At 45.5% G+C, this 27,245-nt stretch overlaps 1 protein-coding gene across 1 annotated transcript in view; it reads left to right on the forward strand.

Moving 5' to 3' along the window:
• ALK (ALK receptor tyrosine kinase) overlaps nt 1-27,245 on the forward strand; it is a 673,858-nt gene that overhangs the window by 527,214 nt on the left and 119,399 nt on the right. The window contains exon 6 of the mRNA XM_042982239.1: nt 21,388-21,519. Within this exon, the coding sequence (XP_042838173.1) occupies nt 21,388-21,519 (132 nt within the window). The remainder of the gene's footprint in view (nt 1-21,387; nt 21,520-27,245) is intronic.

Genomic DNA, 27,245 nt, shown 5'->3' on the forward strand with positions numbered 1-27,245 from the left:
TAACAATTTGACGTATTCCTTCCACTTTTTCTTTCTGTGATATAAACGGGTTTTGCCATGCTGTTCCAACAGTCTTAGCTATAGGTGGGTCTTGTTTTATTTTATTTTTTTGTGAATTTATCATGAAAATTTTATCACTTAGTAAAAGTTCTTTGAAAACATCTCTTTGCATGATTCAGGTGTGCCAGCTTCTATTAACATTCCCCTATCATTAGACTTCTTTCTTGGTTTTTACTTTTATGGTATTATAATCTGCCATAAATACCTTTGGGTCTAACTATCTTATAACACTCTCTTTCCCCAAGGACATTTTCTACAAGTGGAACTTTGGGTCTAAGAGTCTGAATAAAATTTTTCAGGTTCTTGAAACATATTGCCAAATATGTCCAGGGAAATTCTATTGGCTTACATTCTCATCAGCAGCCTATGAAAATCCCTAACTCACTACATCCTTGTTAGTACCGAATATTATTTTTAAATCTTGGCTGGTGTGATGGAGCCCCAAACTTTTCAATCTAACCCTCAGTTCACTTAGGTGCTTCATAGCCCTATACAAAATAGAATGAACATGCCATTGATTTCTAAAAATTTTTTAATGTTTATTTATTTTTGAGAGAGAGACAGACAGAGTGCGAGCAGGGGAGAGGCAGAGAGAGAGGGAGACACAGAACCTGAAGCAGGCTCCAGGCTCTGAGCTATCAGCACAGAACCCAACTTGGGGCTTGAACTCAGACCATGAGATCATGACCTGAGCTGAAGTCAGACACTCAACTGACTGAGCCACCCAGGCTTTCCCATGCTATTGTATTTCTATACACATGCAGGTGAGGATGTTGTCATCCATAACACTTATGAAGACCCACAAAATGATTTCTCTTAGAGCTCTATGTCAGGAATCACATTCATTTTCCTATTAACAGTGTGAATCTTATAACTGATCCTCTCTGCCGTTTGGCTTTGGCTGCTAGGAAGCACAGAAATGTACTTTAGCTAACCTTTGGTTATCATGTAGAAATTTGATGGCATCTTTGCACTAAAATATCACCCTTAGATCAGCCTGATTCATTTATTCATATGCTTTTATTATATGTCATTACAGGTCACCTCAAATCCTTTTTTTGAACAATGCAGAAATAATATCAGCTTTTCATCTATTATTTGCAAAGACCTGAGTTAGTTTATTCTCACTGAAGAGAGTAACGTTACCATCAGTAAAATGGACATATTTATGGGAAGTTCTGATGAGGGGTTCTCACCTCCATTTCCTTTCTGACACTTCAAAGAGTTGCATGTTGAGCTCTCCAACATAATATTTGAATGTGCTGAACTAGTTCACCAGGCCTACCCTTGCCCATTCTCTCCCTCCTCCTCCCCTCCACTGACAGGAAGTCTCAGAAGTTTGACATGACCATTGCAGGAAGTAGGCTGGCTGCTTAGCTCAAAGTTTAGTGCTCAAGCATCTTCCTAAGGGTCTTTTTTGCTGAGCCTACTTTTGGCATAAGATATCCCAGCCCAGCAGATCTGGCTCTGTTAATGACTTGGATGAGTTCCAGTCATCAACACTGTTCGGGTGGTGCTGGTCCTTGGCCCGGAGTCTGCAATAGGCAAGAAGGCTGCCCTGCCAGCACATCGGCAATGTTCCAGGGAGGTCCAGAAATGGCTCTGCTGCTGCTTCACATTCCAGGCTCAGACTGCAGAGATGCCCGAACCCCGGCATCTGAGCCAGCATCCTCCCGTCCCCCTGGCACCTGCCCTCTCCCCTCTGCTGTGCCAAACACTTCAACAGAAAACCACAAGGGAAAGCCAGCACAGGGCAGCCCCGTCTGGAGCCAGGGCCTGCGTTCGTCCACCAAGAGGCAGGTGTGTGCCCAGCAGAGGAGGCGGCTCTCATCTGCCCAGAGTGTTCAGCTGACAAGGCAGGCCAATGGCTGCCAGTCAGAGCTCAGAACAGAGCTTTGTGCCCAGTCTCCTCATTGGTGAGATGGGGTCCCAGGTGGAAGGACTGGAGAGGAAAGTGTTATGGTCCAGCCTCTCTCTGACTGCTTTCCTAAATTCTGCTTAATCCTTACAATTACCCTGCAAAAGAGAAAGACATTGTCTCCATTTTACAGAAGAGGAAGTTCCATGACACAGCCATGCTAGGGATGGCTGGCTTCAAGAACTGTTGGAATACAGTGCAGGTGGTGTGGAGGAAGAAACAGACCTTAGAGCAGAGGAGGGGAAGAAAGAAGGCATCCCTCTGTCTTCAGCCCAGTCCTGACTTCACTAAGAATCTGCAACACATAAACCTTTGTGGTGACTACAGGGTAAGGAGGGCCTGCAGAACCATCTGTTCTCAGAGCCCCAAAGACTGGAGGGCAACAGGGAGAAGCTTATAGGGGGTAACCAAGTTAATGAGGACCAGAGCCAGCTGGGTCTCCAAGGCTCTCTCTCCACACTTCTGCTGCTAGTGTGCCTTCCCAGAATGCCACCTGACCTCAGGACCATCAGGACACACTACCCCAAGCCCCAGTCAGAGTCCTCCCAGCACTTCCCAAGCTCGCCAATGTAGTCCTACCTCCTGGGCCTCCTGCAAGGCTCTGGAGGCCCTGCCACAGGATGGAATGGAGTGATCCGTGTCACTTCCCCTTGGTGCAGTCCTAGCTGGCAGCCACCTGCTTCTCTTATCTGCCTCTGCAGATGAAGGTCCACCATTCCCCACATGCTTAAACCTCAGTGCCATCTGGTACTTCCTCCACCATCCTATAGCCCTGATTCTATCTTTGGTATAGTTCTCACCAGCCCCCTCCTTTCCACCCACAGCCCTGTTCTGACCCAGGCCTCCCCAGACTCCTGCGATGGCCCTCTGACCACCAGCATCTCCAACTCCCTCCCCTCTCCACCCCACACCTTTCTCCAAACCCCTCTAGGACATGGTCCTAGTCCTGTCTTCTGCTCTGGTTCTATTTCTTTCTGAAGTATTTTGGATATTCTTTGTCATCTATGAGCTTGCAGTCCACAATCCTCCCTCTTGATTTATTCCTGAGGCTGCTAAAATGATCTCTTACACCCTGGTGGGTCTAGCCTATTGATTAAGAGCATGGGCTTCAGAGTTAAGCAGACCTGTTCAAATCCTGGCTCTGCCACTACTCTATGACTTCACGAATTACTTTACAAATCCTTGGATCCCAGTTTCCTTCTCAGTAAAATGGAGATAACAACAGCTACTTCATGTAGTTGCTGAATGGTCTAATAAGATAATGCATAAAGCCTAAAGTCTGAACTCTTTGGTATGTCATTCAAGGCTTTCATGAATTGCTTCATGCTTGTTTTTCCAGATTGCCCCATGGCCAGCTCATACTGGGGCTCACCCAGACATCCTACTGTTTTCTGAGCACACCATCCTCTTCCTGGTGTCTCCTTGTCTTTCCTCCATGTTTGATGCTGAGCACAACTCAAGCATCAACTCTTTTCTTGAGCCTTCCTTTGCCCCAGAGTCAGACATCTTTCCTCTCTGTGCCTATCATTTGTACATTTCAGTAATCTATTTCTGAATAACAAATTCTCCTGAGTATAGCTGCTTAAAACAACAACTATTATATTTTGCGGGACAATAATTCAGGCAAGGCTTAGCTAGGTAACTTTTTTGTACCATGTGGCATTGATGGAGGTCATGTAGGAGCATTCAGCCGGCAGACCAACTCGTGTGCAGGGTCCAGGATGGCTTTGCTTACATATCTGCTGCATTTGCAAAGTTGGTAGGGAAGCTGGGCTCAGTTGGGTCTGTCCCTGGAGTGCCCGGCTTTGACCTCTCCAGCATGACAGCCTTGGAGGAGTTAAATCCCTCACATGGAAACTCTGGGATCCAAGGCCAAATGTCCATGGGCAAGGTGGGAGGTGCATAGCTTTCTATGATTTAGTCTCAAAAGTCACATGGTGGTTTCTATCATGTGTTATTGGTCTAAGCAGTCATAAGCCTGCCTAGATTCAAGAGGAAGAGACAGATTTCCCACCCCTCAGTAATCCTTTCAAGAGGATTATGAAAGAAATTGCAGATACATTGTAAAACTATCACAACACCTATGTTAGCACTTACCATATTAATAATAATAATTACTATTATTATTATTATTGGAATAATTATTGGTATATTATTATTATTTGCCCACATACCTGCCCCAACATACAAGATGGGCTCAAGAGTGGAGACTGTATTTTGTCCTTCAGTTTCCATTATTAACCTCTTCCTATGTACTGGACACTCATGCTTACCTGCAGTCGTTCTAAGCCTGGAAAGAACCCTGTAAGGTAATTGCTGAAGCTCAAGACAATGGAGTACTTGGCTCAAGACCAAATAGTGGAGTCAGAATTCAAATTTGGTTCCTCTCTCTCCAAAACCAGCCCTATTTCTTAGCTTCTGTGCATGCTCAGCAAATTACAAAGACCAGTGAAGATTCAGGACAGTGACACAATTAAAAAATTTTCCCTGGGGTCCATTCAAAACAGGTTACCCTGGACCTAGGAGTTCCATGGAAGATCTTTTTTCCTCTCTGGACCCATCCTGAGCTGAGAGGACACATGTGTCTGTGCCCCTGTGACTGGGCAGGCCTGCCCAAGACCCATGGGCATGAACAATCCTGTAGGTTTCTTCACAGACCTGGCCCATCAAGTCCTGTCTCTTCCTCACCTGTTTTTTCCAAATGAAACTGTAAACCCAATTCAGTAGCACTTCACTCTCAAGCATACAGTAACCAGCAGAAACCCTCCCTGAGTGTTCAGGAAATACTCATAAAAGTGGAAGTGGAGCCCTGTGTGCCCAGAGACCAGCTGGGCCTGAAGCAGCCCTCTGTGTGACATGCCCCACATTTAATACCAAGAGTGGGGTGCTGAGAGGATTCTAGCTGAGCTGGGAGTGTCCCCATAACTTTTCCAAATTGTCATCCACATTTATCACTCTTGTGTGCCCTCCCCCACAGGAACCCATCCTGCTCCTTCTTCCTACATATGGAACTCTTCTCCCCTGTTCCCTGTTGTTAGTTGAGACCTCAACCCTCAGGTTGGGGGAATAAAGGTCCCTTAGAGTTCACCTGGTCTAAGCCATCATTTCACAGATAACCAGACTAAGGCCCAGAGAAGGCACATGTCCATTCCAGCATCACTGGGCTAGCACCTGGCAATGTCTGGGAAGATCTGAGGCACCCTCACCACCAGGCTAGTGCATTCTGGCTGCATCCACTGCCTCACATCTTATTCCACTGGAAGCCAAACAGAAGGGGTATTTAAAAGAAGAAGAAAGAGAAGAAGAACCTGAACTCCTTGACAGGCCACAGCAACAGGCTTTCTCTTTAGGCCTCACTGATGTCCTCTTGCCCTGCCATCTTGATTAGGGCCTATTCTGAAGGCCAGCATAATCAGTCATCTTGTTTTTTAATCATTGTAAAACACGCATAACATAAAACATAAAATTCACCATCTTGACCATTTTTAAGTGTACAGTTCAGTGGTGTTAAACGTAGTCAAAAATTGTAAAAGTAGTTAAAAATTGTGCAACCAATTTCCAGAACTTTTTCATCTTGCAAATTGAAACTCTGTACTCATGAAACAATTCCCTATTTTTCCCTCCCCTCCAGTCCCTGGAAACCATCATTCCACCCTCCATCTATGAATTTGACTATGCTAGTTAGCTCATATAAGTGGAATCATACAGTATTTCTCTTTTTTGTGGTTGGTTTGTTTCACTTAGCATAGTGCCCTCAGGGTTCACCCATGTTGTAGCATGTCTCAGGATCTCCTTCCTATTGAAGGATGAATAATATTGTATTATGTATATATACTATTGTATATATCATGTAGTGATTTTCTTTTAATTTTTTGAGGAACCACCATACTGTTTTCAATAGTAGCTAAGCCATTTTCCGTTCCTCCCAACAGTGTGCAGAAGTTTCAATTTCTTCTCCACATCTTGTCAAAGTTTGTTTTATATATATATATATATATATATATATATATATATATACACACACACATATATATGTATATATATACATGTATATATACATACATATACATATACATATATATGTATATATATATGTATATGTATGTATATATAATGACCATTTTAAATCACTCACTTCTTGTAGATTTCAGTGGTGTACATGTAAGGAATCAGGTGAAAGATAATACACACCAAAAAAGGCTGATACACAGTAGGTACTCCCTGAATATTATTTCATCTTTTAAGTATTTCTCTTCTTTCCTCCCTGCCTGTTACCCAGCTTTCCTTCTTCACCAGGTTTCTCTCAATTTTGTGGTTCTGAGAAGGTCAGACTCTAAGATGAGAGTCTTAGAAAAGAACTAAAAATGAAAAAAATTCAAAGCGATTCTTGACTTCTAGCCAGAGCAAGTGACCTTGATCTTTTCATAGGAGACTCTATCCCCCTTCCAGATGTCTTTGCTTATCAAACTGAATAACCCAGAAGCTCTTCACATTTCCTCCGAGGAAACAGAGCTTCCTCTTGACTCTGGCTGGAAGTAGCCTATCCACTGAACACTGAGAGCTTGCAGGTTGATCCCAGCTTCAAATGGGAAGTACTTTCTGACAGTCTCACTCCTTACTGTGAATCGGCCATCACTTCTCTCCTCTGTATCTGATGCTCCCAGCAGCCTCTGCCTGCTCCAGCTTCATTACCTCCCTAGTTAGGGCTCCATTGTGCTTACGAGTATGCAGCCATCATCCTGGATAGGTTGGCAGCACTTGAGCGAGGTCTTTAGAAACAGGGAATGCCACAGCCACTGCAATGAGCTTCTACCTGATTTGCTTTTTATTTTTATTTTTTTTTCAATATATGAAATTTATTGTCAAATTGGTTTCCATACAACACCCAGTGCTCATCCCAAAAGGTGCCCTCCTCAATACCCATCACCCACCCTCCCCTCCCTCCCACCCCCCATCAACCCTCAGTTTGTTCTCAGTTTTTAACAGTCTCTTATGCTTTGGCTCTCTCCCACTCTAACCTCTTTTTTTTTTTTCCTTCCCCTCCTCCATGGTTTTCTGTTAAGTTTCTCAGGATCCACATGAGTGAAAACATATGGTATCTGTCTTTCTCTGTATGGCTTATTTCACTTAGCATCACACTCTCAAGTTCCATCCACGTTGCTACAAAGGGCCATATTTCATTCTTTCTCATTGCCACATTGTATTCCATTGTGTATATAAACCACAATTTCTTTATCCATTCATCAGTTGATGGACATTTAGGCTCTTTCCATAATTTGGCTATTGTTGAGAGTGCTGCTATAAACATTGGGGTACAAGTGCCCCTATGCATCAGTACTCCTGTATCCCTTGGGTAAATTCCTAACAGTGCTATTGCTGGGTCATAGGGTAGGTCTATTTTTAATTTTCTGAGGAACCTCCACACTGCTTTCCAGAGTGGCTGCACCAATTTGCATTCCCACCAACAGTGCAAGAGGGTTCCCGTTTCTCCACATCCTCGCCAGCATCTATAGTGTCCTGATTTGTTCATTTTGGCCACTCTGACTGGCGTGAGGTGATATCTCAGTGTGGTTTTGATTTGTATTTCCCTGATGAAGAGCGACGTTGAGCATCTTTTCATGTGCCTGTTGGCCATCCGGATGTCTTCTTTAAAGAAGTGTCTATTCATGTTTTCTGCCCATTTCTTCACTGGGTTATTTGTTTTTCGGATGTGGAGTTTGGTGAGCTCTTTATGGATTTTGGATACCAGCCCTTTGTCCGATATGTCATTTGCAAATATCTTTTCCCATTCCGTTGGTTGCCTTTTAGTTTTGTTGGTTGTTTCCTTTGCTGTGCAGAAGCTTTTTATCTTCATAAGGTCCCAGTAGTTCATTTTTGCTTTTAATTCCCTTGCCTTTGGGGATGTGTTGAGTAAGAGATTGCTACGGCTGAGGTCAGAGAGGTCGTTTCCTGCTTTCTCCTCTAGGGTTTTGATGGTTTCCTGTCTCACATTCAGGTCCTTTATCCATTTTGAGTTTATTTTTGTGAATGGTATGAGAAAGTGGTCCAGTTTCAACCTTCTGCATGTTGCTGTCCAGTTCTCCCAGCACCATTTGTTAAAGAGACTGTCTTTTTTCCATTGGATGTTCTTTCCTGCTCTGTCAGAGATTAGTTGGCCATACGTTTGTGGGTCTAGTTCTGGTGTTTCTATTCTATTCCATTGGTCAATGTGTCTGTTTTTGTGCCAATACCATGCTGTCTTGATGATTACAGCTTCGTAGTAGAGGCTAAAGTCTGGGATTGTGATGCCTCCTGCTTTGGTCTTCTTCTTCAAAATTACTTTGGCTATTCGGGGCCTTTTGTGGTTCCATATGAATTTTAGAATTGCTTGTTCTAGTTTCGAGAAGAATGCTGGTGCAATTTTGATTGGGATTGCATTGAATGTGTAGCTTTGGGTAGTATTGACATTTTGACAATATTTATTCTTCCAATCCATGAGCAGGGAATGTCTTTCCATTTCTTTATATCTTCTTCAATTACCTTCATAAGCTTTCTATAGTTTTCAGCATACAGATCTTTTACATCTTTGGTTAGATTTATTCCTAGGTATTTTATGCTTCTTGGTGCAATTGTGAGTGGGATCAGTTTCTTTATTTGTCTTTCTGTTGCTTCATTGATAGTGTATAAGAATGCAACTGATTTCTGTACATTGATTTTGTATCCTGCAACTTTGCTGAATTCATGTATCAGTTCTAGCAGACTTTTGGTGGAGTCTATCGGATTTTCCATGTGTAATATCATGTCATCTGCAAAAAGCGAAAGCTTGACATGATTTGCTTTTTATATGGACAAATCCCAACTTTGTACACATGTAGCCATGGGGGTTGGGGATACATGAAGTGTCTCTTCAGTGAATGGCCTTTTTCCCTGAAATACCAATTTCTCTCTGAAATACCAATTGTAATTGTGAATAAAACATAAATCCTGCATGTGAATCCATTGCCCAAAGTTACTTGTTAAAAACATGTATTCACCTATTCTTTTCAGCAAATGTTTACTGAGCACCCACTATTTGCTAGGCACGGTTCTAGGAACTAGGGATTCCATTCCTCCAATGCTAGTAGGAGAGTGGCAAGCAATGGAACTAATAAGAGAAGTGTATATTGCCCAATTGTAAGTAGAAGGAGAAACAATATAGCAGAGAAGAGACATAGAAAGTGTCTAGGGTGAGAGCAGGGGAGAGATTTTAAATAAGGTCACCAGGAAAGCCTCACTGAGAAGTTAACATTTCAGTAAAGATATGGAGGTGAGGTAGTGAACCTCTTAGGGTTTTGGTGAGATCCTGTATAAATGTCAAATGTTCTAATAATAAAAATAAAATCTTAACAATTTTCTAGCACTCAGTGGTTTACAAAGTACTTGTCCTTAAGTATTTGACCCCAACCATTCCTGGCAGAGATGTTTGCCCGGCCCACAGTACAAGCCGTGAATCTGGATATTCAGGTCCCATCTTCTTCCCCCATGCCTAGACCCTGACATAGCACCTACCTGGGTTCATCATTTCCCTAAAAATGTGTTGCCAGCCCTTTGAGGAACTAGAATCTAGTCCAGAATCCCAGCTAGCTTCTCTCTGTACCCCTCCACAGTTCTCTGAGACTGCCAACTCACTTGCCTGGCCTCGGTCTCCAACCTGTTGCATGCATTCTCTCTCTGGTGCCCCACTTGCTTGCAGCCCGTGATCCTCCTTCTTTATTTATTCCAGGGACTTCTAACATGGCCTTTCCACCTGGGGGGTCTAGCATACTGATTAATAGCATGGGCTTTGGGGTCAGGTAGACATAAAATCCTGCCTCTATGACTTTGGGAATGTTTTTACAAATCCTTGGGTCCCAGTTTCCTTCTCGATAAAATGGAGATAATAACTACTTCATATGTGGCTGTAGATCTAAATAAAATAATGTATATAGCTGTTAAGACAGTACCTAGGAGATGACAGGCACTCAATAAATGGTGAGGGTGGTAGTTGTTATTAACATGATTGATATCTGCATCAGCACCCAGTGGCTCTCTTGTCTCTTCATCAATCAGCCATTCCTTCTACCACAGCTTCCACAGATCGAATGGAAGCAAGGTGACCTCCCATCTTCAAGGGGCTGGATCCACCCAGCCCCCTTCACTGGAGTTGTTGCCCCAGGAGGCTGTTCTACCTGATCAGTCCTCCTGTCCACACCCCACGGTGCAAATGATCCCTACTCACCTCTGCTCTCCATTCCAAACAGCTTTCTCTACTGTACAGTCCCTCCTGTGGTCTCAGTTGTAGCTATAATTTGTTTGTGATTAGTACTAATTCTCCAAGGCGCTACTGGAATTGTTCACTGCTTACTGAACAAACAAGAGGAGAAAACAACATATTATATGGGGTGCTGTGGTGTAGAATGGTTAAATATCACCGCTTTTCAAGGAGATTAATGGTAAATGTGCACAGAGGTCATTTATAATATTAAAAATAAAATTATTGCTGGGTCTTTTCAGCAAAGCAATGAAGATAAATGTCACATAGAGAAACCTTGGGGAAAGGTCCAGGCAACAAAATCAAGGGCCTGTTGAGGGTACAAAGGGATGAGAAATTTAATTTCTTAAGAGAGCTCAGCCATGAAAACAAAACACAGTCTGCTTTCTTCTGGCCTACACAAATCTTTGTCTTTCTCCCTAAGTTTATACAGAGACTGACTTTGTCTGAGGAATTGGGATTTTGAAACAAACCCTCAGTGGCTCTGTCATGTCATATGGCAGCCATAGTTCATTCCTAGTGCTGTCCCTGGTATCCCTGTCTCCCCCTCACCTCCAGACCATTGGCCGGCTCTGCCAGGGTCACCTCCAACGTGAAACTCACGTCACTCAATTCTTTCCAGCTCCAGGACTGTCACCAGGCTCACACATGCTGCCTTCATCACTTGCTTGGGCGGTTTCCACAGCCTACAAACTGGTTTTCCCAGTTCTGTTGCCTCTCCAAGCCATTCTCTCTAAATTGCTCAGAATGATCTTTTTAAAAACGAATCATATTGTTGGAAAACAATTTGAGATTTGTCTAAACTCCCTAAGCAAACTCCACACTCCTTCAGCCCACAAGGTGCTGCCTGGTTGGGCCTCTGCCTTCCTCCCCATGGCCCTCCTGACCCTCTGTGACCGTTCAAGCCACACCGGCCTTTGCTCTATTTCTAGTCATGAGCATCTTCTCCCACCCTGGGCATTGCCGTTCCTGCTCTGCCACAGCCTTTTTACATGGCTGACTCTCTCAGATCCTTCAGTGTCAGCTCAAATATCACCTCCCTAGAGAGGACTTATGCAGCCCACCTGTCAAACTAGGTCACCCATGTTCCCCTCTGTTCACTATTCCTAACCCCAGTGCCAGCTGTTTGTAGAAGCTCGGAACACATTTGTCCAATAAACCAAAAATTGAATGAGGCAGGGAGGAGGGTAAGGGAGATGTCTACAGTGTAACCTAAAGGAATTAGCAATTTCCAGAATGCAAGAAAATTCCACCTCACTCCATTCTTCTACTTACACTTGGTGATCTATTCTGCGCTCCTTCAACATACATTCATTAGTGCTTGCTGTGTGCCAGGCACTCTCTGGGAGATAAAAACAAGACAGGCCCCCTGCCTCAAAGAATTTAGAATTTAGCGAGAGAAACTAACAACATAGACATAATCACCCAACAGGGGAAGTGAGTGCACAGTTAAAGGTAGGGAGCGATTACCAGCGTGCCCCAGGGGGAGACAAGTGTCTTTCTTTAGGGAAGATGAACAAGCAATTGGGGAAAGTGACATCTGAGTTAGGAGGAATTGCTCAGGTAGAGAAGATGATTCTGGACCCCAGAATAGGGTTATACAAAGGTTGTAGCCATGGCTGCATGTTCAAGAAACTGTGAGTCATGGTGTTTGGCTAGATACAAAAGAACACAGTGGAGCTGAGAACGTGGGCTGTGGCAGGAGTGCAAAGCCTCAATTTGGTTTGAATGCCGTAGAAACCAGCAAAAATCTAGGATTAGGACCTAAAGAGAACTGGGCTCAGAAAGCTAACTCCGGTGGCAGGGTGACTCCAGAGATAAATAATCTTGAAAATTCATCATTGCAATTATTTTTCATAGCTATTATTTGTGTTGCAGGTTACTATTGGGTTTGTCTCTGTCATTGCTTTGTTGGAAGGGTCTGGCCCTGTAGATGTTCAGCTCTACTGTGGGATATGAGGGATTCCCAAAGGTATTGTCTGACCCCAAGATTTGGCCTATTCAACCCCATCATTGTCCCCTTCCCACTCACCCTCCGTGGCCAATTCTCCCCAACACCCTGGGTTATTCTCTGAAATTAGCTCATAAGAGCCCCACGTACTATTTTATGTGTATAGTTTCATTTGGTCCTCACAAAAACCCTGTAAATTAGATAGCATCCGCAACTTACAGAAGGGAGAGGCCCTATAAACTGTGTCAGAGTTCACACCACTAGCTAGTGATGCCTTGGGCCTGCTGGAACGATAATAGAAATGGAATCTGGGTGTGAAGGGAACCCTAAGAATCCTGGACCAAGGAGGAAGTTGTCATGGTGAGAGAATGGGTGGTGCTGGGAGGCTCCGGATTTCTCCAGCGGACAAGGAACTGAAGATCCATTTATCCCTCCAACCCTAGAGGTTCTCAGACTTTAGTGTACCAGTTGTCACCCAGGGAGCTTGTAGAAAACGCTGGTTCCAAAGTCTCACCCCCAGATATTTTGACTCTGTAGGTCTGCAGTGAGGCCCAGGAAGCAACATGGTTACCAAGTTCCTCTGTGATGTTGATGCAGGGGCTCTGTGGACACACCGTCAATGCAGTAGCCTAAGCCCACAGTGAATGTGAATGGCTGGCTGCAGAGGGTCTACAAACAAGGAAACTGAGGCCCAGAGAAGTGATATGCTCGTGACCTCTGAGGCCTAGTGGCAGAGTCAGGCCTCCAACCAGCTCTCCTGACTCCCAGCAGGGTGCTTTCTTACCCAGCCCACTGGGGCCCTCAATACTCAGGCCCTCTCCTCACCAGTTTGCATTTTGAGTAGGAGCCCAAGATGCCAGTTCTTTAATGAGGTTGTCCAACTACAATTTATGAGGCCCAAAGCCCTCAGCAAGACTGGCCTCTGCCAGGCTTAATTTACACAGTCCGCAGGCCTTCCAACACCCCCATTAACATCAGCATGGTGGCGGCAACTATTAGTCTGTGCACACTATTTGACCACATCCTTATCATGTCACCATCCATTTTCACGTCTCTGGGCTTATTTACCCTTGAGCACTAGATTCTCCTTGTCCTGGAAAACATGAAGTTTCCACCAGCGGGTAGGAGCTTTGTTCCACCCCTGGGCTCCAGCTCCAGCCCTGCTCCTGACCTCCCCGCCCTCTGGAAGCCAGCCTCCTCCCCACACATCATCTCCCCTTCTCTTTAATTTAAAAACAAGACCCCCTTCTCGCTGACACAGCACTCAATTTTTCGCCCTTTAATGAGTGACATCGGTTAGGCAAGAGCAAGCAGGTGGGAGATGGCCCAAAAGCTGATACAAATGTGCCTTTTTTAATGCCACATAAATCACCTTAATTAAAAATTAATTAAGCGCCCTAAAATTTGACATTCATTTAAAAAAGAAATTTGAGTTAGGAGAGTTGTGTCCACGGCATCAAATCTCCAAGACGTAACTGAAGGAGGTGAGCATGTATGGGTGTCTGTTCTGAATGCACAATTAGGGAAAAGGAGTCATTCCCAGGGAGCGAACTCACTAAGTCCCCTATGGTGCAGAAGATGAACTCATGTACCTGACCTGGGGCACACATGTCTCTCGTGCAAATCTGAACTTGTTTCTACTACATCCACAGAGGAGATAAATGGGCAAACGTGGCATTCTGTTTGCTGATTCAGGAGAGATGTTCCAGGGTGCAGGTGACAGATGACTGAGACAGGAAAAGCCAACATGAGGCAACCAAGGGAAGATTGCTGGGCAAGTGAGTGGCTCAGTAAAGATGCCTACCCAGCAGGGCATCAGGCTTCAGGGGAGAGGCATTAAGTGGTGAACATTGATAAAGATGGCACCAACTATATCAAATCAACCTTTGCCAGAGAGCCACCAACAACCATTGCTAGAACCCCAGAATCAGGATGTCAAATATGGAAGGGGTCTTGGAGGTTGGATTTGAAGTTACACTCTCACTGTACCAAGGGGGCGCTGGAGAACCATGGAGGTAAAGGATCCACCTGAGACACGCAGATGCTCAGGGGCAGATCCTCCAGCCTTCCAAGGTAGTGGTTCTCAACCCTATGCCTTTGACAATCACCCGGGAAGCTTCTAAAATCACCGGGGCCAAGGGACCCTCCTCCAGAGAGACTGATTTCACTGATTCAGATGGGGCCTGAACATCAACAGTATTTCTAACTTCCCAAGTGACTCCCATGGGCAGTTAGGGAGCTGCTCCAGAAGGTAATGGAATCTGAGTCCTTGGAGAGTGATTCCACCTGGGATCGTGTGACCCAGTTCTGGGCACTTCCCCTGTGATTTACTAGCTGTGAGACTTCAGGCAAAGCACCTAGCAAGTAACCAGTTGCATTTTGTTGTACCTTACTGATTAAAAAGAATTTCTCTCTACATTGTTTAATCTCTCAAATCCTCATTCTTTTGATTAATCAGATGGGGATAATAATAAATGTTCTGCCAGTTGTTTATGAGGTTCAAACAAAGAAGGATTAGGAAAGCACATGGCAAGTTGTTAAAATGCTATAGAAGGGTAGGGAATGGTAGACAATTTACTACCTCCAGTGCCTTTGATGTCATTCTGGAAAGAACTGCCTTTCCAAAGGTAATAAATACATTCCCAGAAAATAAGACCCTTATTAATCAAAAATCCTTAAGCACCAACTCTCCCCAGAGTGACTTGATCTCAGCTCTCCATAATCTTTCTGTGATTACGACATTGGTGTTTCAGTGGTTCCCAGGAATCACTGACACCGTGGCCGGAAGTGGTCATGAAGTGCCATCAGGAAGCTCCTTCCTTACTGCTCTGGAGCAGGCTGTGACCATCCAGGCCCTCGGGCTACCTACTCCACTAGTTGGAACAACCATTTCACAGCCACAGAGGGGATGCTGTTAGGAAACTCGGGCCCTTGATTAAAACCATTCACCAAGGGTACTTTCCTCCTTGGAATTTATGGGCCCCATAAAGAAAAGAACTTGGGAAGACAGAGCGGTTGTTTCCTGTTGCGCCTCATTAGTTTTGAGTTTGGGCTGGCAGTAGAGATCAGAGTACCAGGCGCCCATCTAATTGAATCTCTCACAGGCATAAAGTTCCCCATGGTACAGAGGAGGAAGCTATCAGGGAGCCTGGAAGCCTCCAGCCAGGGAAGGGAGATTGGAGGAGTCGATAGAAGCAGGGCTGAAGCAGACAGTTCTCTGGGCTGCGGCTGTGCAGCCGAGAGTTCCTGGGGATAAACTCGGGGGCATCTAGAGGGTGGAAGCAGAACTCCCTTCCAGCTACTGGACCCCTCCTTTGTGGAGGCTTATGTTTGAAGGGGAGGGATATTGACTTCCTGTCCTTCTGAACTCCCTGTCACTGCTCCTGATGACACCCATCGCCCAGGGGGGTGTCCACAGTACAAAGGATAGAAAACAAGGTTTCCAATCTCTTGGCAAGCCATGCAAGCACTTGGAATCTTCATATTGTCAACTATAAAATGAACATAGTAATACCTGCCCCAGAAAATACATAGTTTCAGTTCAACTTCCAAACTTTGGGATGGGAAGATCTCTGTAGAGGGCACTGTTGGGAACTCATGTAGATAAGACTTCCCTTCAAGTCACAGTTTGCTGAGAAAGACAGGCATACAAACAGCTAGGTATCACATCAGGCAGAATGCCAGCCACATTCAGGGGCACCTGGGTTTCTCAGTCAGTTAAGCATCCATCCAACTCTTATTTCAGCTCAGGTCATGATCTCACAGTTTGTGGGTTCAAGCTCTGCATCCAGCTCTGTGCTGATGGTGCAGAGCCTAACTGGGATTCTCTATCTCTCTCTCCCTCTCTGTTCTCCCTCTTCCTCTCTCTCTCTCAACATAAATGAATAAATAAACTTAATAAAATTTTAAAAAAAGAATGTCCTCCATGTTCAAGCAAGAAGTGGTGTGCCATAGAAGCCCAAGTGAAAGGACAGTTCATGGAAGGGGGAGAAGGGGACAATCCATGAAAGTGTCACACATGAGCCAGGAATATCTAGATCCCCATTGCTGAAAGATGGTGAGTTGGCAGAAGATGTTCCCAGATGCCAGGGCAGCCTTAGCAACGGCAGGACAACCCAAAGACTACCAAGGGTGACCCACTCACTGCCTACCATGTGGAAGAAAGCCTGGAAGCCTAAAAGGCAAAGAAGCAACCACCAAGGAAGATACGGATAGTTCTGGATTATGTCCAAGTTTACAACTCCTGCATATCAAGGTGCATTATAAACAGAGCAAAAATACACACGGAATACTGGGGGAAAATTGTCAAACATATAACCAATTGTTTCACATCCTTATTAATAATCTCATACAGGGGCGCCTGGGTGGCTCAGTCGGTTAAGCGTCCGACTTCAGCTCAGGTCATGATCTCACAGTCTGTGGGTTCAAGCCCCACGTCGGGCTCTGTGCTGTCAGTTCAGAGCCTGGAGTCTGCTTCAGATTCTGTGTCTCCCTCTCTCTCTCTGCCCCTCCCCCACTCACACTCTGTCTCTATCAAAAAATGAATAAACGTTAAAAAATACTTTTAATAAAAAAATAATAGTCTCATACACATTGGGGCACCTTAGTGGCTCAGTCGGTTAAGTGTCTCTTAATTTTGCTCAGGTTACGATCTTGTGGTTTGTAAGTTCAAGCCCCACATCAGGCTCTGCACTGACAGTGCAGAACCTGCTTGGGATTCTCTCTATCCCTCTCTTTCTGCCCTTCCCTTGCTCAAGCTCTCTGTCTCTCAAAATAAATAAACTTAAAAAAAAAAATCTCTTACACTTCAACAGGAAAACATAAAGAACCTAACAGATAAATTGGCAAAAGGAAGTGAGCAAGTCCACTGAGAGTAAAATAAAGCTAGTAACATGTGGAATAATATCCAGCTCACTAACTATCAAAGAAATACAAATAAAACAGCAGGGAAATACTTTGAGTTAAAAATAAAAGCCATGCTAATATTCAGGGTTGGCCAGGATATAGTAAGAGGGGCGTGCGTGTGTGAACACAGCTGGTGAGAGTGTAAATTGGATTAACTTCTAGAAAGCAATTTGGCAATATGTATCAAGGGCCTTTAAAATGTTTATACTCTTTGATTCAGTAATTCCACTTCTGGGAATCTATCCTATGAAAATAATCTGAAATGCGGGCAAAGGTTTATGCTCAAAGATATTCTTCAAAGTGTTATTATAAACAGTCTAACAATCCAGTCATTGAATAACGTTTATATAAATGATGGTACATATCACACAGGACTGTAGTCATTAAAAAGTCTTCTTATGGGGAATTTTAAACCCTGAGAAAACCTTGTGATATAACCCTCATTATCTTAAGGCATGTATACGTATGACACAACTATATGCACTTTGAAAGCATAGGCCAAAAACAAATGTTAAAAATGATGGCATCTGGGTAGTGGAATTCTGAGCATTGTTTTTGTTTATTTTTACCCTGGTTTCAAACTCTAAACAATAGGCATATGTTTTTTGAATGAAGGAATGTAAAAGAAAGTATGAGACCTATTCAGGGATTGACAAGTAACTGGCATGTGAAACATGCGTGTGTTCATGAAAACACACAACGAAAAGCAAGGCCTGATCATAAGGTGGGAATAAAACATGACACAATTTTCATTTGCTCCATACGTTTTTTTTTTTAATTTTGCTTATGTTTCCTGTGGTAGTTCTGAGAGTGAGGGTAATAAGGTCCTAATTATTTAATGGTCACATATAGGGCATAAGAAGAAAATGTTTGGGAAACTAGAAATCAACAAGCAAAGACGAAGAATTTTTCCTGTCATCCTAAAAAGTCTTTGCCCTGAAGGAGGGGCAGAGTAGACAGGCATGTCACCAGCAGGCGGGGCCCACCAGCTACAGTGGACACACCGGTCTGCTTTCAGGAGTAGCACCCAGCTGGAGGCCATTTGCCGGCCACCACCCCTCACCTTCACTTAACTGGGAACTACCCCCTATGAAATGGAAACAACAGAGCTGCCCTGTCCCAGCAGCTGTAAGGTTAGTGCACAGGCAGGTCAAGTGCCCGGTGCTGTCCTTAGCAGGAAGCAGGTATGCCACATATGATGGCAGGTGCCTTGCTATGTGTTCTTGTTTCCTGGGACAAAGTCCACAGCCACCCCCAGCAAAATCCCCTCCAGTCAAAGCTTCAGGGAGGACACCCCTCCTCCAGGTCTGCCAGGGGAGAGAGAAACTGCACTTTCTGGGGACCAGCACCAGTCTCCTAGAAGCACTGTGTTTCTCAGCTTCCAAGATGACAAGCCTGACAAGTGGAAAATTCATACGCAGAATTAAGGCTATAAAATGAATTTGGCACCTTACCTTTGAAAATGAGCATTGTGTCTCCTGTCATTCCCTTTTTATTTTGATCCCACTGTTGAGTTTTGGGAACTGGGGTGGGGAGACTTTCCATTGCACAACCCCTGCGGTTGGAATTAGTAAGGGATTTGGTGGACACATTGTCTTAGGCTGTCTTGTGGCACAGGGATGGATAGTGGGGGCGTTTCTCCTGTGTGGGGAGGAAAGGCAGAGAATGTCTAGTCCAGAGAACCACAGGTCACAGAACAAGCTATGGAACAGAGGAGTTGATCTAAAGCCATGCATGCTGGGCCTCAGCTGACTTAGCCAGTGACTGGAGCTGGAGTATTAAAGCCAGTGGGTATTAGCTTCCTGTGGCTGCTGTAACAAACCACCACATTAAAATAACACCCTTTTATTCTCTATGGGCAGAAGTCTGACATCAGTTTCACTGGGCTAACATCAGCTTAGTGGCAGTGCCAGCTCCTTCTGGATTCTCTCAGGAAGAATAGGTTGTCTCGCCTTTTCCTGCTTCTGGAAGCCGCCTGCCTTCCCTGGCATGTGACCCATTCTTCACGCTTCTCCAGACTCGCTTCCATGATCACATCTTTTGCTTCTTTCTTTGACTTTCTTGCCGCTTCCTTTTAAGACCCCTTGTGATCATACCTGGATAATCCAGATAATTTCCCCGTCTAGAGAACCTTAACTTAATCCCCATTTTACCACATAAAGGAACATATTCCAGGTTTGGGGGGATTAGGATATGACTATTGGGGGGGGCGTGTCATTTTTCAGCTTACTGCAGGCAGGGTAACCTAATGTGCATGGTTTTCACGAATCCTTGCAGGGGCCAGGCACTGGCTAGGGCTGGAGGGGGGACAGCACACAGATGCTCAAACAACTTAATGAAGAAGATGGGACCACACACACATGCTCTAGGGCCACGTTGCATGGAACGAATATCAAATGAGGCTCGAGCACAGGTTTGTGCAGATAGACAGTGAGAAGTGAGACAGGAAAGGAAATTGGGGCCCAGAGCACAGAGGACCTTGCAGAGCAGGGAAAAAAGTTTGGATGTGATCCCCTGAAGGAAGTAGGGCCTGTGTTTTCCATGCCCACAGTTACACAGAACACCAAGCCAGGCTGGAGGCCCATCTGAGAATGTTGGTAGCCATGTGTCAACCACTGACAAATTAAGCCTTGACTGGCCTATGAGATGGAGAGAGCAGCTTTGCAGTCTGACAGGCTGCGTCCGCACCCCACTTACCAGCTTTAGGGAAGTCACTCAGCTGCCCTGACTCAGTTTTCCCACTTAGGAAATGGGTACTGTGAAGACATACCTAGCTTCTTCACAGAGCCAGATGTGCTGAGTCAGTACAGAGATGATTCTAGATGTAAACAGGCTGGACTTTATGTAAGTTTCAGTTGCAACTGAAATGAACCAGAAAATCATGGAATTTTAGATTTTTTTTTAATGTTTATTTATTTTTGAGACAGAGAGAGACAGAGTGCAAGTGGGGGAGGGGCAGAGAGAGAGGGAGACACAGAATCTGAAACAGGCTCCAGGCTCTGAGCTGTCAGCACAGAGCCCGACGCGGGGCTCGAACCCACGAACCTTGAGATCATGACCTGAGCCGAAGTCGGCCGCTTAACCGACTGAGCCACCCAGGCGCTCCGGAATTTTAGATATTAACGATGAGCTAACCTGGAGAGTACCACATCACAATCAGCTGGGAGGTTGCACTGAAATGAAATTTAACAAAGGGGAGTCTAAGCTCACAACCAGGGTTGGAGAAACATCCCCCCCTCCCCGTATATGAAGCTCAGAGAGGCTGTGGAACCCAGCCAAGTGGGAATCCTGGTCACCCTCACCCCCACCCAGCTGAGCATTGAGGCGGGTGGGATGGGGGTGGGAAGACTGCTGAGGCACCAGCTGCCATGCGGAAGGAGCTAGAAAAGACGACAGAGTGCAAGGCCACTGGACTTGGGGGATCGGCCCGGGTGGGCCCTGCCTGCTCATCTCCACGGGAGCCAAAGGCTGCCCCCATCCCCCCAAACCAAGAGCTCCCTGGCAGGAGGCACACTCAGAAAAACAAGCCAGGCCCTTGCTCGGCGGTCTCCAGGTAAAGTTCCCCATTTAGCAGGGCAGGCCGGTCCAGGCCAACTTAAGCCTGGTTCTCTGGGGTCACAGGTTAATTCATTATTATAACCCATTGTTCTTGACACAGAAACAAATAGCTGCTAACAGGTTCATTATAAATGGCTCCTTCTCTCTTCTGCCACTGGATAATATGATTTATATGAGATTTATGATTTATATAAAAATTTCAGAATGGACCTTAGAAATATCATCAAAATCCCTCCTTTTATAGATGGGGAGACAGAAGGCCAGACAGAGGAGAGATAGGTTCAGCATCACACAGCTGGTCCAACAACAGAAAGTGCTGTATGTTTCTAGAACCACTCCAGTCAAGAACTGTGGGAGATACACTGGACCAGATATGCCCCAAACCTGACCTCGTGGGTATAGCTGTATGTGTGCAGATGAGACTACAGGCTCTCCACCAGGCACACTGAAGCCAGGGGTGGAGGACCCCAGAGTGCTGGGGGGATGTGGACCTACCTAGGCCCACTCTGCTATTCACCATCACTAGAAAGTGGGGGTTTAGGACAGGGTGTTAGGGCTTTGCCTTCCTCTTGGCCTCCTGGTGTTGGTTGGCCCTGCGTGTAGCCAGATCGGGCGTGTCAGCCAGACCTTGGGATGTGAAAGGCAGGGCAGAGTGATGCTGTCCCTGAGCCTTCCCACAGCGCCACCCGAACTGATCAGGGGCATGTGTCTCTGTGTGCTCTCCAGGTACATCCCCGGGCTCCAAGATGGCCTTGCAGAGTTCCTTCACCTGCTGGAATGGGACAGTCCTCCAGCTCGGGCAGGCCTGCGACTTCCACCGGGACTGCACCCAGGGAGAAGACGAGGGCCAGCTGTGCAGTGAGTAGATGGGGCTGCCCCCCACCCCAGCCCAGCCCGCACCTACACCCCCCTGCCCCCATCACCTCGGGCACGAGAACTTAGACACCCTCCCTTACACCCAGTGCTACCTGTGTGCCGTCAGTGACGACTTCCAAAAGCTACACAGTCTCCAAGAGACAGAGCTAAGATCTGCATCTAGAAACAGGAGCACAGAATTTAAGAACCAAACAAGATCGTGTAGTTCATGCTGTCAGCATCCTAGTGGCACAGAGAAGGTGTGCAGGATAAAGCCTAACTCAGGAACATGAGCACCCTGTGCCCAGACTCCCCTCCCTTTTCAGGCCTTATCTTCCACCACCCACCTAGCCCTCCAATCCTCCTGGTCTTCCGTGTGCCTCAGCGCCTGCTGGATCAGACCCCTTCCCCACTCCAGCACACCTCCATGGCTTTGCTCGTGCGGTACCCCTGGCCAGAGTGCCCCTTCCTCCTTGGGTCACCTCCAGAGTCAGTCCTTCTGGGAAGCCTCCTCTAATGCCTCCCACAAGTACCATGCCAACAAATACAGCTGGCTTTTCCTCTCGACTCCCTCCATTGGTGTATCCATCCATCCACTGCGTGTCCATTCTTTTTTATTAACAGCTTTTTAGAAATACAATTCATATACCATACAACTCACCCACTTCAATTGGACACATAAGTGTTTTTTAGTATAGTCCCAAGGCTGTGCAACCATCACCACAATCTAATTTTAGAACATTTTTATCACTTCAAAGGTAACCCCTAGCAATCTTTCCTCATTTCCCTCCAATCTCCCCTCCCCTACTCCCCCCCCCCCCCAGGGGCCGTTAGCCCTAAGCAACCCCTAATCTACTTTCTGTTTCTACAGATTTGCCTATTCTGGGCATTTCATATAAATGGAATCATACAATATGTATTCTTTGTGATTAACTTCTTTCACTTGGCATAATGTTTTCAAGGCCCATTCTTGTTGTGTCGTGTAAGGATCTCATTCCTTTTTACTGCCAAGTACTATTTCATTGTATGTCTATTAGCACATTTTGTTCATCTATTCATCGGTTGATGGGTATTTTGGTTGTTTCTACTTTCTGGCTGTTGTGAATTATGCTGCTTTGAACATTCCTGTACAAATTTTTATATAGACCGATGTTTTCTTTCCTCTTGGGTACATGCCTAGGAGTAAATTGCGGGGTCAACTCTGTATTTAACATTTTTTTAAGTTTATTTATTTATTTTGAGAGAGAGAGAGAGAGAGAGAGAGAGTAGGGGAGGGAGAGAGAGAGAGAGACAATATCCCAAGCAGGCTTTGCACTGTCAGCCCAGAGCCCAGTGCAAGGCTTGAACTCAACGAATCATGAAGTCATGACCTGAGCCGAAATCAAGAGTCAGACGCTTAGCTGACTGAACCACTTGGGTACCCCTGTATTTAACATTTAAAAGAACTTCCAGGCTGTTTTCCAAGGTAGCTACACCATGTGACATTCCGCCAGTAATGTATAAAGTTTCTAATTTCTCTACATCCTCATCGACACTTATTACAATCTGTCTTTTCATTTCTGCCATGCTAGTGGGTGTGTACCTATTCCATTTCCTGGAGGTGGTTTCCACATCTCTCTCCCTCACCATGGGCAGATTGGATCTGTTTCTCTTCCCCATACCAGTATCTCCTGGCACAGCATAGGTGGTCACTATTTGTTGATTCAAATGACTAAATGAGTCAGGACACTTGGTTTCCATGGACCAAAACCAACTGCTGAGATTTCACTGATAGCTGGGGGCAGAGTTAGACTCCCAGCCCAGTGCTCATTCCACCCGAATCCGGTGTTCTCGGCAGCTGCCTGGTTACAAGTATACACTCGAGAGGTTTTTACATTTATGCCAGGGAAAGCACAAACACTTATCAAACACATATATTGTGAGCTACAAAATGTACTAGAGCCCACAGCAGGGATGAATAACAGGCACCTGTCTTTAGATTGCTGAAAATCCAGCACAGGGGAAAGGACCGAAGCCACAGAGTTGCAGTAGGGAAAGGATGTGGCACATGCGTGCCTGGGGTACTCTGGGGCCCAGACACAGGAGCAAATGCCTCGCCCCTCAGATGCACTGGCCCTAAGACATTGTGGCCTGCAAAATAGCTTTAAAAAGTTAACAGTATCCCCCATATCATCTGCAGGACAGGTTTTCCCTTGGGGGAGAAAAGGTTTTATTTATTCTCTTTTAAATGAAGCAATAAAGAAAATCCATTTTTCAATTTGAAAAACTTCCTTTTTAGATAAAACTTCCCAGTGAAGTTTTCCAATAATGATGGAATTGTGATTGTTTAGATAGAACTCAGTAAAGACTTACAGGTAAGCCCTTTGTTTATCCCACACTGTTCCTGGCCTTTCTTCACAAAGCTCTCACTCGACATGTGGACCAAAATGAAGCCAGCCCACCCATGTTGTCCTGGGCAGGGGTCTGCGTGTGTCTCTCTAGTTACTGGTCTCTGCAGTGTTTCCAGCAGTGCATCTGAGCTGTGTGATTTTGCTTTTGCCTTTTTAAAGTTTTTTGATTCCCACTTCCCAGCTGGGACACAGGTCAGGCCAGCCATGCCCTGGTTTACAATTGGGAAAATGAAAGCACAGAGAAGGTAATTGATTTGTTCAGGGTCACACAGCATGTCAGGAACAGAGCCATGATTAGAGTGATGAGCCTGTGGGATCCAGCCCATTACTGTAGGCTCAGGGCATTCTCTTACCATTCTAGGGCTGCTGTTAATGGATTTCCAAGGCCAACTCCAAGCTTGAGGACAGCCTGGCTCCAGAATGGAGGGCAGGTTCCTGAGGCCCAAAGACCTTTCCAGCCACACTTGAAAAGCTGCTCTGACCAGCTCTCAGAATGACAGTTCCACCCTGGAGAAACCCCTACTGAGTTCTTTGCTACAGAAATCAGTTGCTAGGAAGAGAAGTTCAATTCAGAAGGAGGGTTATTTCGATCTTTTTGCCACTCTGATCTTGGCAGTACTCTTAGCAAATATTCTTTCCTTTCTGGTGTGTCCCATTTTGTCTGGCGTTTTTGCAGTTTTCCCCATCACATTGACCAGTGTTGATTCTAGAAAACATCCCCATGAAGATGAAGAAGATGAAGAAGAAGGAGGAGGAGGAGGAGGAGGAGATGAACACTTATTGAGCATTTACTGGGTGCCAGATACTTTTCATGTATGAATTTATTTCGTCCTCAGAACAATCCTATGAGATGCTACTATACCCTTCTTAGAGATGAGGAAGCTAAAGTCCATGAAGCTGTTAGCCAGCGTGAACCACTGCAAGCCAGACTCATTTGTTATCTGAGTTTCCAGTGGTTGATTATGCAAGCCCAACACTAGCTACGTATCTACCCAGGAAAAAAAGGAGGAAGGGAAAAAGGGAAGGTCCAGGGCTCTGCCACCTTTCTAAGTGGGGGAGAGGGGGCCTCAGATCATTTATCTTCACCCTCTGGGCTTATTTCCTCGCTGTAATATGACTTGGAACATGACACCCAATGATGTCTTGATGTTTGTGATGCATTTAGGACCTCATCCTTACCAGGTAGTCTGGAACCTGTTAGAATGTCTTCTCTGGGAAGCTGGTCACCCAAGCCTTGCTGGGAATGTCCAGTTCTAAGGAACCTGCATGAGGGTCATGAATCTCTAGCCAATGCAGTCAACTATGCCCTGCCATGGCTGGAATTTGGGGGGAGTGGGGGGAGTAGGTTGTATGCCATCAACCCCAGCCTCAACTCCCCACACTTGCTCCAGAAGGAAGTCCACACACAGCTTCATTCAGATTATTACACTCAACCTTGAGCAACATTTCAAGCCAGGATAAGTGGGAGACCTGACATGGAGGTGGCAGTGCCTTGCCCTTCTGCATCCACTCATGAATGTGTCCATTCACACCACATCCTTCAAACCACAAACACATGCCATCCTCCTTCCTGCTTTCCAGTTAAGCATTGCTGATCCAAGTGAGATATCCCAGAACACTGGAACCCATAAAAGGGTGTGTTGAGGGTTCCCTGTGTGTCAAACAACGGCTTCAGTGGTGTGGCATGCCCCAGAAAAAGGTCAGGTGTCTCCACTTTGTCCCCTGATAGGTCATTGACTCACTTCCCCTTCACGTAACCAATAATCTCATCTGTTTGGTGGGGATTCTCTTCCTGACAGGCAAAAGCAATTTCTCAAAGTTTATTTCTTTATTGTAAAATAAAACACGTTGTTTGTAAAATATTTGGAAAAACTGGAAAAGTACACAGGAGAAAATAACTACTGCCTGTAATCCTCCCTCTCAGACATTCAGAGATAACCATAATATGATGATGTATTTCTTCTAGCATTTTTTCCCATGACTCTATATTTTCATGGAAATGTATAACACATATTTATCAAAAATGTTAACAGAGCTGTCATGCAGGAAGGAAAAGAAGTAGTGTCATTTGGCCTGGAGTTTACACTTGGCAGCTTCCTGTAACTTCTGCTGAGGCCACATCTTCGTGACCCTACCAATTTGTCTCTCTTACAATGGAATCAGGTGTCATAATTGCCAAATGTTGCGGGATTGATTGATTGACCCCCACATAGCCTGACTTGGCCATTCAGCCAGTGAAGTAAGAGGATCAGATAGGGCAGTGCTTCTCAGCCACCAAGGTGCCTAGGAACCATCTGGAAGACATTAAAAATGCAGATTTTGACTCAGTAGGTGGTGATGGAGGTGGTGGACCTGAGATTGCGCACTTCTAACAGTTTCACCGGTGATGCTGGTGTGGCTGGTCCTTCAGCCACATTTTGAATAGTGAAGGGTTAGATGCCTGAATCCACTCCCCTTGTATTCAGCAAATAAGTATGTCAGTCCTACAGCACGGCAAGTGCTGAGTAGGTGCTTGGGGTGAATGAGAGGAGAAAGGCATCATCAAAGGAGTTGAAACCATCGGACTCAAATCTCTGTGCCAACATTGTGCTCAGCCACTGGCCCTGACAGCAGTGTCCCAAACCTGGCCTAATCCATCAAGGGTTCTGATGTCCCCCACCCCACCAGCTTCCTTGGGAGGGGCTTCTCCCTGAGCACACACCTGCTGTGCTGGCAAGTGGCAGTAACCCTCTCCTCCTGCACCCCATCCCACTCTGCAAGGTTTTCAGGATCACATAAATTGTCCACCGACCCAACTATTTTGTCTAATTCCTCTTTATTCAATCAGCCATAAAGAAAGCGGCTTCCAATCCCAGCTCACCCTGGATCCTGTGCAAAGCTAGGACAAGGGTGGGCTTCCAGAAGGTGGAGAGTGCCAATGGCTTTCCTCATTCCTGTTCAGATGGAAGGCATAGGCAGAGCTACCATGGGCATTTCTAGAGAGGCAGCTGAGGGACCTGTCTCTGCCCACAGGGCAGTGTTGGCTATGTCAGTTCATCCTCTGACAAGGTCCCCTGAGCCAGGAGTGAACAATGACTAGTAATGCCACCACCACTCTGTATTTGCTCAACTCTGTTTACAAAATTCCACACTCTGCCTTATTTTACCCTCAAAACAGCCCTGTGAAATAGACACTACTATTACCCTATTTTACAGATGAGGGAGCTAAGTGTTTGAGGAAAAGAAGTGCCTTGCCTAGAGTCACCAGCGGAAAGCAGCAGGTTAGGGGTAGAACCAGGGATCCAGATCCCAGGACCATTGAGGTATCAACATCCATAGTTGGGCTGACTTCTCTGTCTC

Source organism: Panthera tigris, chromosome A3 (genome assembly GCF_018350195.1).
Source record: "Panthera tigris isolate Pti1 chromosome A3, P.tigris_Pti1_mat1.1, whole genome shotgun sequence".
Classification (NCBI taxonomy): domain Eukaryota; kingdom Metazoa; phylum Chordata; class Mammalia; order Carnivora; family Felidae; genus Panthera; species Panthera tigris.